This window comes from Mustela lutreola, chromosome 6 (assembly GCF_030435805.1).
Source record: "Mustela lutreola isolate mMusLut2 chromosome 6, mMusLut2.pri, whole genome shotgun sequence".
Classification (NCBI taxonomy): Eukaryota; Metazoa; Chordata; class Mammalia; order Carnivora; family Mustelidae; genus Mustela; species Mustela lutreola.
Window position 1 is genome coordinate 37,366,907 of NC_081295.1, and position 13,312 is coordinate 37,380,218.

Genomic DNA, 13,312 nt, shown 5'->3' on the forward strand with positions numbered 1-13,312 from the left:
TTTTCCACTGTATGGTATTAACAAAACATTAAGTACTCAATTAAATAACACACATATATATTTATAATGCCCTGAAATTAATTTTTCTTTTGTTAGTTTCAAAAATCCCCCAGTATTTTCAGCACTTGAGCACCTGTTATCACGAACTTTATATTCCTCATCATTTCTTCTCTAAACTCCTACAAGTTAGCTGTAGGGTAATATGGATGGTGCCTGGCAAGCTGTAATACACTCGTTACATCATGTTGTTTTTATCCTCTCTGCCCGCTGTTCATTCTCAATGTGAAAAATCATAGCATATCAGTGACAGGAGGTCTGGCTTTCAGGCAGACTTTTGTAATTATTCCCACTGAGGCCCTGTCAATAGGATTAAAAAACAGATTCTGGATCTGTCCATCCCAGATGAGGTCAGCACTTTGAGCAGTGGGAGTACTATTTCTGCAAGCTGTGCTTTCCCCTTTGCATTACAGAGCATAGACATTAATATGACACAAGTATTTGAAAGAGCCTATGGAAACAGACTAGCTTTGCTCTGAATTAGGCCCTGGATTAAGTACAGTGTCCATCTGCAATAAATAAAATAACAACAGTCATTAGAATCCCTAACTAAGTGTGTGTGTAGGTTCTACAACAATATTAAGGCCCAGAAAGTTCCAGTTACAGAACAATCCTCTTATAGTTCATAATTAATAAACTCTTTGCAGCTGCGTAACTGCGGCCGGAAACATCTGCAAAGCCTCATATTTTACACACAGACATATACACATAATTCCTTCAGAAAAAGTTCAATTGTGCTTCAAATCGCAGGTCTGGAAACAGAGTGTGAGACCTGAAGAAGCTGAATCTGTGGTATTTGCTTAGCTTATGGTAGGAGAAAGGTGGGGGGGGCTGGGGCTTCCCTTGTCTGACAAAGAGATGAGGATAAATCAAAATAATTTTTAAGGTCTATTCAGATATTCACATAAAACTAACTGTATAATTAAAAATCTCTCCTAATTATAAGTGTGATTTTGATAAGACTCTTTTTCTATTGTTAAAAAATTGTTCAAATAAAATTGCTACTCTTCAGATAAAAGAAAAATTGTTATTTATGAAACTAAAATTAACACATGGGTAAACAAATATATTGATTATAGAGTATAACCTGGATTATAGGTTTAAAATTTTCTAATATTTTTATAATTCATATTTAATTTGTTATGCCTCACTACAGCTTTAATTTTTTCTTAAAATTTATTTATTTATTTGGGAAGAGAGAGAGAAAGAGAGAAGGTGAAAGCCTGCAAGTGGGGAAGACGCAGGAGAGGGAGAGAAGCAGATTCCCCACTGAGCATGGAGCCCTTTTGTAGGGCTTGATCTCATGACCCCTGAGATCATGACTTTAGCTCCAATCAAGAGTCAGGCACTTAACCAACTAAGTCACCCAGGTGCCTCCTAACTATGGCTTTATAAAAATAGATGAATATAGAGTGTAAGTGTTAGAAAGACAAACTAGCACACTATCAACAGATGTAATTTGGCATTTTTTCTTAATGTTTGCTTACTCATATGTTCAATTTGAAGTTATATTATTAATGTATTTCTTTTTTTTTTTTTAAGATGTATTTATTTATTTATTTGACAGACAGAGGTTACAAGTAGGCAGAGAGACAGGCAGAGAGAGAGAGGAGGAAGCAGGCTCCCTGCTGAGCAGAGAGCCCGATGTGAGGCTCTATCCCAGGACCCTGGGATCATGACCTGAGCCGAAGGCAGAGGCTTTAACCCACTGAGCCACCCAGGCGCCCCTGGATTTCATTGTATATATCAGCTTTACTGAAACATAATTCACATACTGTACAATTCATCCATTAAAGTGAACAATTCAGTGGTTTTTCAGTATAGACATGAGTTGTATGACCGTCATTATAAATCACATTTAGAGCATTTCCGTCATCTCAAAAAGAAACCTTATATCCATTAATAGTCACTCTCCATTTCCCCTCACTGCCTCAGCTCCTCAAAGCCCCTAATCTATGCTTTGTCTCTATAGGTTTATCTATTCTGGGCATTTCATATAAGGGAAATGTTTTTGTGATTGTATTCTTTCACGTAGCCTCATGTTTTCAAGGTTCATCCATCCATGTTTGATCACTGAATAATATGCTATTGTGTTTATTCATTAGTTGACGCACATCTAGGTTTCTCCTTTTGGGGCTATTATGAATAATTTCACTGAGAACATTTATGTGTAAGTTTTTGTGTCGATACACATTTTTATTTCTCTTGGGTATATACATAGGAGTGGAATTGTTGGCTAATCTGGTAGCTAAGCACTTTTAACTTCTTTAGAAATTGCCAGTTTTTGTTTAAGTGGCTGTACAATTTTACATCCCTAACAGCAAGGTATGAGGCTTCTAACTCTTCCATGTTCTTGCTAACACTTGTTTTAGCTAACCCCCCCCTTTTTTTTTTCTCTTATAACCATCCTACTGGGTATAGGTAGTATCTCGTTATGGTTTTGATTTCTATTTCTGTGCTGAAAAATCATGTTGATCATTTTTGTGTGTTTTCATTGGCTGTTGTATGTCTTCCATATAGAACTATCTATTCACATTCTATGCCTATTTTTGATTGGCTTATTAATGAATTTTCATTCTTCCTTTTACTTTTCCTAAAATTCTGTTTTATTAGATTTCTTAATAGTATCTTATTTTTCCTCCCTCATCAATTTTATGGTGAAGATATCTTGTCATGCATTCTTTAGAAATTTTGATAGTTGGAGAAAATTTTGATAGTTGGAGCATCCGGGGACTTGCTGGAAGATGGTTCTAAACATGGAAAGCTTTTAAAATACAGAAAAGTCCAGACCCTAGTAATGATTCAATTATTTTGATAAGGCCAAGTCATTAGGGTTTTTTCAAAGCATCCCTAATGTGCAGTCATGGAGGACAGTTGACCAAGATATAGATCATCAGTGCCTGAAAGTCCCGGTTGCTGTCAGTTGTGTCTGAGATTAGAAGTCGAGTTTAAGATTTCCAAAGAGTCCATTAAGGACCAGAAGAATCTTCTTCTAGAGAATAACTCTACAAGTATGTGGATTTTCTGGGATAACCAGTTTATGGGAAAGGGTCTTTAGAAATATAACCAATAGGATATCTACCCCCCCCCACACACACACACAAGGTTACCCTTAAAGGTCATAAACTAAAGAACCAAAGAGTCTGAGTATCTGCGTACTCATTCAGAAGGAAGAGATATTCCATTTCACCTAATTGCTTAACCTACCCAGAAATTTGTCTACGGCTTCTAGGATGACCTTTAGAATTGTTGATCTGTGTTGAGCACAGATTTGTTCTACCAGTACGCTGATTGTTCCACAGACTGTGTGCATCACGCAAGTATATGCTCAAAGTCCTGGCCCCCTGTTGCTTAAACACTTGACATCCGTTGAACACAAGTTCGGAATCTGATTGTGAGGAGAGTTTAGCTGCGAAATCAGAATACAAGACTTTAGTAACAACTCTCATGTATTTAAATGTCCTCATGTTCCAAATTTGTTGCAGTATTATTACTTTTAAGTAATTCTTTTATAAATGGGAAACCCTATTGCCTTTTGTGTTCTTTTTTAAAAGAATTGAAATCTCAAACATTATTTGAACAAATGTAGTTACATAAGGGCGCTATTCTTATTGAAATATAGATGAAATTGAGCATAATAGATTATATTTATTTCATCACAGTAAATAGTATAACAGGTCTTGTAGTAGAGTGTATTGTACCATAATTTAGTGGATGTATTGCACTGTATTTTTAGTGCATGGTAAACAAGTTTCACTTGCTTCTTAGATTCCCTTTTTCTTTGATGGCTTTTCATTAGAATGGACTAAGTGAAAACTTGCTTGGTGTATGAAATCTGACAAGATTATGGTTCTCAGCTCTGGGGTAATGAACTTACATTATTTTATTCATTAGGGCCCCAAGGACCAAAAACAACAACAACAACAACAACAGCAATCAAAAGAATCAATCCAGGTCTTCATGGTAACACTGAAAAAATACTATTACTCAAATAATAGGTGAAAGATTATTTTTACAAAAATAATTAAATATGGAACACAAATTTTATACATATTCCCAGTCTTCATCAGTCTAGTGAACATTACCTAAAAATAATCTTTAATTTAAAAAAGCAAAAACATCAAGAGGCAGGAAATTAAAATTGTATGTTTCTTGTTGTAACTAACTTTACCATAGCACTCATATTATATGAATTAAAGTTTACCCTGAGAGTTCAAATGCTATTGAACAAATTGAGAAACAAAGCGAAGAAAGAAAAGTTTCAAAGCCACATTTGGACAATATCTAGCAAGTTATTCTTGCATACTTCATAGCTGTGTATAAAGGGAATGTATCCTTGAGGTTTCAGAAGACATTTACCTCTAAAAACTTTTGTACTAGTAATTTTTGGAAAGCCAGCTACATTTATAGAGAGGAGAGACTGCCTTGATTTCCACATAGCCTTTTCGGGAGCCTTTGCAGGGGTCCCCTTGTTCTTCCCTATGTGGCTGATTGTGGGGTGCCACTTCCCCCCATTTCTTGCATTGAGTATTTTACTCAAGCTATTTTGTATAGATATCTCATCTAAAATTGTAATTTTAAGAGCATCTGTTAACTTCCTCCCCAAACTTTTTTACCACCCAGTTGCTCACTATTATCCTAAGAGATACAGCTTATGCCTTTGCATGTTCTTGGCTTTGCTCTTAACACCATTGCTCCAAAGATTTTGTACTTATTTTTAATAACTCTAAATTAATAGTCTTCCTAGAGATTAGGTGAAAACTGTCTTGTCACAACTTATTATTTTCAATATTAACTGAACTGAAACAGAATATTACTTCAAAGAAAAAATGTTAAGACTTTGATGACCACATTTTTCCGGTACTGCCTCTATCATTATCTATTTAATGATACCCATGCATGTAGGCCACAATTTTTCAGGCATCTTCGATGCCAAAATTCACAGTGCAATTGAGAATACCTATTTAGTATCTCTTCTATGAGGTGTGTTAGGCTATTATTTCATAGCTTTCTAAATTAAAATAATAGCTTTAAATTAGTAAAAGGGTATAATGAAAGACAACAAGGACCCATCAAAAATTAATTTTTAGGGTAACTAGAGCCCTGGAGACCCAGTGAATAAGTGCCAGACTTTGGCTCATTGAGCAGTCAAGGCTGGTGGATAGCATATGGTTGAGTATCAGCAGTCCTGTGTTCTAAATCCAGTTTTAACCTAGACAAACAATTATTTGAAGAACTCAGGTTACTTTTGCTTCAAATCTGCTTTCCCATCTGTTAAAGTGGCAACGGAATTTAATGTAACTTTGAAAGTTGAGTGATAAGGATTTTAAATTTCTCCACATTAGGATCCATATATATTCTAGAAACCATGCAAATTGAGCAAGAAATGTCCCTCCTTATTTGTAAGAAAAATAAACTACGCCTTTATTAGAAGCTTTTATTTGCAATGGGAGAATGAGGATTCTGCGGGATTCCACTAGGTAGTGTGCTGCCTACTAATTCTGGAAGCTTTCCCTAGTAGATGGTAAATTACGTTACCATTGTGCTTCCCATTTCCCTGCTCCCTAGCCTCCACTCCTTGTAAAAACTAACACACGGGTCATTAAAGATGGTCAGCACATGTCTCTTCTAACTGGCTCTTTCTTTTTCTTTTTAAATTCTCTGGTCCTTAATGTTATCAAAGTGCAGGTTGTGAGTAAAACATGATCTTCTCTATCTTACGGATATCATATGTGATCACTTAATTATAGACAATACATAAAGCAAGGTACAGTGAATACTTAAAAGAGAGGAATTTCTATCCAAAGAAACCCTTGCCAAATCCTTTATTTTACTAGTTAACCATTTTTATGTGGCAAGATCGTATCTTTAGAAACATTTTATTTTATTTTATTTATTTTTTTAAGATTTTATTTATTTATTTGACAGACAGAGATCACAAATAGGCAGAGAGGCAGGCAGAGAGAGAAAGAGAGGAGGAAGCAGGCTCCCCGCAGAGCAGAGAGCCTGATGTGGGGCTCGATCCCATAACCCTGGGATCACAACCTGAGCTGAAAGCAGAGGCTTTAACCTAACCCACTGAGCCACCCAGGCGCCCCTAGAAACATTTTAAAGAGTTATATTTTTGTTATACTATTTTGCAATCAATCTCATTTTCTCTGTGCCTTAGATTTGTAGTAATTGCTACATGTGAAGTTGTATTAAGCTTCTTTTCCTAAGATGTTTGTGAATGCTTCCTCTTCTATGAATTGCGGTAGCCATAAAGGCAGACTGGCTTCTGAAGATAGTAGTGGATCGTATATTTACAAGGAGATGGTTGTAGTTCTGTTTACATATCTATCAATTACCTTTTGCAATATAACATGCCTTTAAGTTTTTAAGTATCTAAAACACTTGTCTCATTTGTGTGAAATAGCGTTATTTCTTGAAGCTCAAAAGATGATTTTGAACTCTCAATTGATCGTATTATGTATTAAATACTGAGCATGTGGACAAAAGTAGAGAAAGACTCAGTATACCATTTTGATAAGATACAATTGTTTATCCCACTTGAAAATGAAAATGCACTTACGTTCCTGATGCCCGAGTTGAGGACATTACATAAATGTGAATATAATAAGTTAAAAGTCATAATTGAATTTATGTTATTCACTAATCTTTCCTTATAGATAATGATTAATTTCTATTAAATTTGAAGTCACTAAAACCTAAGCATATATTCATTTGATAAAGTGAAGGGTAAATTAAACTTATTTAATATACTCAATGTATGAAACCATTAATTAAAAAAAATTGTTGAAATAATGAAAATTTAATTTGCTTAATTTTAATTAAAGATAAATATATAAAATGATCAATGATAAAAAATTGTTCAAGACTGCTTGGACTTAGTAGAAAATAGGATATAAATTAGTAAAAGCAGCCTCACTAGGAGGTGATAGAGACATTCTTTGTACACGTCTATTCATTCCTGAGAGCAGTTGCTAGGTTAGTGTGACTATTGTTAACCTCTCTTTGCAGAGGAGAAACAGTCATCATCTGTTTACAGTTGAAGGCGTTCTCCTTATTTCTGGTGGAATAGGTTTCTCCTTTTCATAGGATTTTGTTATTTTTAGTAACAGGAAACTTCACTTAATGGAATGCAGCCTGCCTTATAACTTAAAATTGGTTGAAATGATATCTTGACGTTTTCTGAAAATTTGGGAGGATATACATTTCTACCATTTTCCGATGAAATTTTTGTATCATTGATATTTCTAGTCAGGTAATTAAAACTATTTTAATATTTTTCAAAATGAACCAAGTAAACACATAAAGTCAATTTACTGCCACATTATATTAAGAGAACATAACTTTGAAGTATGTTAATTTGTATCAACAAATATAAATTATATTGAAAATGAACTCATTTGAATTAAATATCCTATATTTCTGTCCAATTAAGTTATGTTTCTGTTCAGTTTTGGGCTCTAGATTTTTTTTTTTTTCTTTTTTTTTTTTTTTTTTTTTTTTTTTTTTTATTTTTTATAAACATATATTTTTTATATACATATGGCTCTAGATTTTTAACTGATGCCAATTATAGGTGCAAGTTGACATATCATTTGATTTTTATTATTTCACTTTAAAATGCAGTATTAATAAAACTGGGTTATTGACATACATGGGAACAAAATTTTACCATAGAGAGCTTGTTTTTCGGAAATTAAATTTCCTATTTTATTCTTTGCTAAATATTACTGAAATTAAGAACATCTATTTGCTCTCATGTTTCTATTTTCACTTTCTTTTGCATACCCAGCCTGTGGCCGTGGGTTCTACAAATCTTCCTCTCAAGATCTTCAGTGCTCTCGTTGTCCAACTCACAGTTTTTCTGATAAAGAAGGCTCCTCAAGATGCGAATGTGAGGATGGGTATTACAGGGCTCCATCTGATCCGCCGTATGTTGCCTGCACAAGTAAGTTCATATTAGTAAAGTAGGGAAGGACTTTCAGAAGCCTTCAACTCGTTTATATTATTGTGACATTGTTGAGATAGGCTTCGGATCTGTGAGTGCCTTCTTCGTTATTAGTAAATGTTTACATTTTTTCATGTGCTGATAAGGCTAAATAATAATAGAAAATAGATACATCTTATGTCATCTTTAGTGAGACTTTCACATCTGCAAAATCAAGATGCATCTTAATGATATTTTTCACTTGCATCCAATAAGAATCACAAATAAATGTAAGAATTATTTGAGTCTTACTTAGATGCGAAATGTGATTAAATGTCATGGTTTACAAATTAAAATTCCATCACTAAATAGAGCAAATCTCACATCTTGGTGCTTCAGTTAATGAATGTTGGAGCGACCCAAATCCAAAGCCAATCCCAGACTTCCTGTAAATCATTCTTGAGCACATTAAGAATGAATAGATGTATTCTCTGTTATATGGTTAAAAGGGAGACTATTTTTAAACAACTGCACAACTGTTTTTTTTAGGTGCATTAACTGTTCTTTTTAATTGCTTGGAAGAAAAATAGCTAAAGACTGTGGCAAAAGTACAAAGACAGTTGTTATCCTGTTTTCATTTTGACATATTAAATGGAAAATAAATAAAGCCTCTTGCCAAGTGAATTCAAGGAGGCTTTTATGCAGCTTCTCTAGGAAAGGTAATGAAATGTTTATGTAAAAGAAAGCATTTCAACTAGTTTTCTGTATGGTAATTGAGCCACTAGCTTAATGGCCCATTCTGATCCTTTCATTCATGTCTTGGGTTTGTTTTTTTCTATTTTTGTTTATTTGTTTGTTTATTGTTGGTTTCCACAGGGCCTCCATCTGCACCACAGAACCTCATTTTCAACATCAACCAAACTACAGTGAGTTTGGAATGGAGTCCTCCTGCAGACAATGGGGGAAGAAATGATGTAACCTACAGAATATTGTGTAAGCGGTGCAGTTGGGAGCAGGGAGAATGTGTTCCCTGTGGGAGTAACATTGGATACATGCCGCAGCAGACTGGATTAGAGGACAACTATGTCACTGTCATGGACCTGCTAGCCCATGCCAACTATACTTTTGAAGTGGAAGCTGTAAATGGAGTTTCTGACTTAAGCCGATCCCAGAGGCTCTTCGCGGCTGTCAGCATCACCACTGGCCAAGCAGGTATGTTTTTGTGTTTGTCTTCACTAAGTGAATAATGCGACTACCTAAGTGAGGTGTCTTGCTTGGGCATTTAGTTAACTTGGCTACACAGAACTCGATTATTCTAGCATTTAGTTAACTTGGCTACACAGAACTCGATTATTCTAGCCTGTTGATTATTCACACCTTTAACTTTTCTTTGTTATTTCTCCTGTTGCCTATTAAACCATTGCTAGACTCATTAACATCTCCAGAGATCTGACAGGAGAACTAAAAAGGGATAAATTGTAAGGCAGTTAAGACTGTTCTACGACAAGCAGGTCTGCGGAAAGATCTTGAGGAAGGGAGTGAAAATTCTGGACAAAATGAGATGTAGGCTGGTTCTTGCAGTTTTACTTTTTTGTGTGGTATGCGCTTATGATCAAAATCTCCATGATAATTAAGAATGATGAAAGAGTTGAACGCCCTGTCTCACTTTCTGTTAGCCAATATTTTACCACATAGAATGGGATATTCGTAACATATAACAGGTTGGTGTCAAAATTTGCATGAGGGAATTTTAAGTTCATCAGTAGTAGATTGGTGATCCCATTACTGTTCATAATATTAGAGCACAGACTTGGGAGGTCTCATGAGGATTTCAAAAGAAATAGAATTAAGCAATAATAGCCATGATGATTGTGAACTCGTAACTTAGCATCAAAGCAGTTTTTGTTTACTTTTTTCTTGGCATGCGAGGTGCCCTGCTCAGTCATTCTTTGTTGTGGTATGTTTTGGAAAATACAAATTGGAAAGGAAGTTTCAGAAATTGGAGACAATCTAGATCTTCAGAAAATCTTACTACTGAAAGAAGTTTCAGAAATTGAGGGCTTTCTCAACGTCTTGCTGCTGAAAGAAGATGCTATGTAGTAGATGTAGCCAAGTGCCATGTCATCATCATTAATAAAATAGGACCTGCCCTGGAGTACTGAGTTGTGTGAGCATCATAATAAGCTTATAGCAAAGTCTTCTTGATCTTTGGTTGTCTGTCAGAAACCAGTATTATCCCAAATTTCTGGACATAAAATAATCTATTCTTCACTTCCATTTGAATTTTAACAAAATGTTACCTATTAAATTTTATCTGCAGAATGAAATCCATGCATTTGGTCTCATGCTTACCTTTTTGAAAAGATTAGTGGGCTCTTATTCTAAAGGTTTCATTTTGATGTTTATTTGAAAGCCAATTGCAAATCAGATCTCTTGTGTAAAAGCAGAAGTCTGGAGGAAAAGCAACTTAGAAAATGTTAAATTTTCAAAAATTGGACAAAAGAAATAACTAGTTGAACTTATTTGGTTTGATTCCTTGTATTTGCCTTGACCCTATTTACTGTTCTCTTCAAATCATTTGGTCAGATTTATTTGCTTGTGTTGCTTTATATTGAAATTTGTCACCATTAACTTTACAGTGAGTGAGTTCAAAACATTTTAGGATCATGATTGTGACACTATCGCTGTTAGTAGAAACTCTTAGGTCTACTGCGCTAGCATTGTTATTTTATCCCTGTGATATCAAGTATGGAAGGGACATTTGTATTTATTTTTAAATGACCCAAAGTTGCTGAACTGATGCCACAAATAGAGTTCACCAAACAGACTGCTTTGGGGATCTGTTTTGTTTTAGTTTTTGTTTTGGTTCTTGATTTTGTTTTTTGTTTTTGTTTTTTTTTGCTCCTATAATAAAGAAAATATTGAATTATACACTTAAAATGAGTAAATTTGGCATGTAAATATACCTCAATAAAGATTTTAAAAATTTTAAGAAGAATAAATATAAGCAAGTTAAGAAACAATGTTTATATTTTTATACTAAAATACTGATTCAGAACTGCTTAGTCTCTATTGCATCTCAAATGCTAAAACCCCATGAATTTTGAGTTAGTTTTTTTAAATTTTTACTTTCAGAAAGAAATGCATCTAAATAAGACAGGAATCTGTGGTAATTAAAGAAGTTTATAGAAGTTTTCTTATTTTTTATTATTTAAGATTTTATTTATTTATTTGAGAGAGAACACGGGTGCAAGTTCAAGGGAGAGCAGTGGTGGGTGTGGGACAGTGCAGAGAGGCAGAGGGAGAAACAGACTCCCTGCTGATCAGGGAGCCCCAATGCGGGGCAGAAGTTTTCCTTTATTTTATTTAATGGAGGAAATTTAGAATATATAAGTGACTATTCTATTGAATTTGTATACCATACCCACTTCCCGCTGCTTCCCGCCACCTGTATTTTTGTTCTTTCTAAAGGAGGAATGCTTTGAAATTTTGCCTGTGTTCATTACTATCTATGGAAACTGGCAGTGGTCCTTGAAATTCTCCTTCTCTATTAACCAAACAGCATCACCTCCCACCTAGTTTATGCTACAGTCATTTCAACGATGAGTTGAAATCAGGATCTCTGGTCAGTTATTCCCCTCATCAGCAATCTATCGATGCCTACTATAAGGAGATTTATTAGGAGAATCTGCCCTGTGTCTGGATAAGAATAGAGTGAAGATGGAAAATAATCAGCCAGTGTTTGAAAAGTAGTGTATACACTTTGTATCTTTTCTGTTAGCTTTGCAGTTTGGAACACAACACCCCTTCCCCACCAGTGCTTGTGGAAATGGAAGTACACTGACTACCCCTTATGCTTTGTTCGGGGTAAGCATAAGGTTTTTGTGTTAAAGGACCTATGCTCCAGCCCCAACCCTGCTGGTTAGGAGCTATGTGCTTTTCACTAGATCACTGGAGTTCTACGTGACTAAAATGGAGATAAAATGTTGGATGATAGATATTGGAAAAAACTTAAAAACTCTTTAGTGTCATAAAAATATTACTGTAGCAAGTAGCAAAATGAATGCTGAATTAATCCTCTCTTTATATAACTAGCTGTGAACCTGTCAAGGCAAAACAGAGTAAAATCTTAATCTTTCCCAGTGTGTGTGTGGGGAAGACATTAATGGGGACTTGGAATTGGCAATTAGTTTTATAATCTTAGAGGGGGAGGAGTTTAATTTTGTTTTGCCTGTGCAAAATATGACTGTAATCTAGTCACAAGTTATCTTAATACTGAGATTCTACTTTAAGCCAATAATCATCTTTAAGATGAAAAGTGTACAGAGAATAATATGTGATATTCATATTTCAATAATTTTTGTATTTGTCAGGAACATATGATCTACATAAACTGGCTGATATATATATATATATATATATATATATATATATATACACACACACACACACACTTTTCATTGTTGTTTTATTTTGTTAGGAATGATTTGACCTATTAAGGGCGAAGTCACACATGTCAAACATATGTATGTCAGAGGTACTTTAAAAATATATAAGTGAGGAGGAAAGCACATGCATTTAATTTATGACATTATGATCCTAACTTTCCTTTACATTGGAAGGTTATCTTGAACAAAAATGATCTTAAGAATCACGTAAGTGAAAAAAAAAAAAAGAATCACGTAAGTGTTCTTAAAAGCTGATTATTTAAATGTTATTAATAACAATTTATATATTAACAATTATAACAATTTAATATATAACAATTATAATATTAACCCAGCCAACTGTACTGAGTAGTGTGTATCAAACACTGTTGAAGACAATGTTCCTATCCTCAAGGCAGGTAAAAGTTTGTACCTACCCTAATGAAGAGCCCATACTGTAGCAGATAAATTTATTTACACATCTAATATGACAGAGCACTTGAATATAAGGTGAGGCATGTTGTAGACTTTCAGGAACAAAATACAGAAACCCCAAGAAGGAATGATCCATTCTATCTGTGGGAAAAGGGAGGTCCTCACAGAAAAGATACCCGTTAGTGTTGAACACGAGATTTGATTAGATTTGATTTTGCCAGGAGAACAAGGGAATCATATTGTACACCCTCAAGAGGAGCTCACTCATTAAGACATTGTAAGTGCCACTACATTCCTTCTCCAGATTAAGTGCATTAACACAAAAATGATCTGTAGAAGTATGAAAGTTCATAAAAACAGGTTACCCTAAAATTATTGTCTCTTTACAATACCTCTGTTCACTGTGGGATCTCTCAAAAAATTCAGGTCATTTTTAAAGCATACAGAATCAAAATAT

The 13,312-nt window shown here is 34.5% G+C and overlaps 1 protein-coding gene across 6 annotated transcripts in view; it reads left to right on the forward strand.

The window, feature by feature from the left end:
* EPHA7 (EPH receptor A7) overlaps positions 1-13,312 on the forward strand; it is a 171,140-nt gene that overhangs the window by 52,474 nt on the left and 105,354 nt on the right. For all 6 annotated transcript variants that reach the window (XM_059177055.1, XM_059177056.1, XM_059177057.1 and 3 more), the window contains exons 4-5: positions 7,859-8,014; positions 8,870-9,205. In XM_059177055.1, the coding sequence (XP_059033038.1) occupies positions 7,859-8,014; positions 8,870-9,205 (492 nt within the window). The remainder of the gene's footprint in view (positions 1-7,858; positions 8,015-8,869; positions 9,206-13,312) is intronic.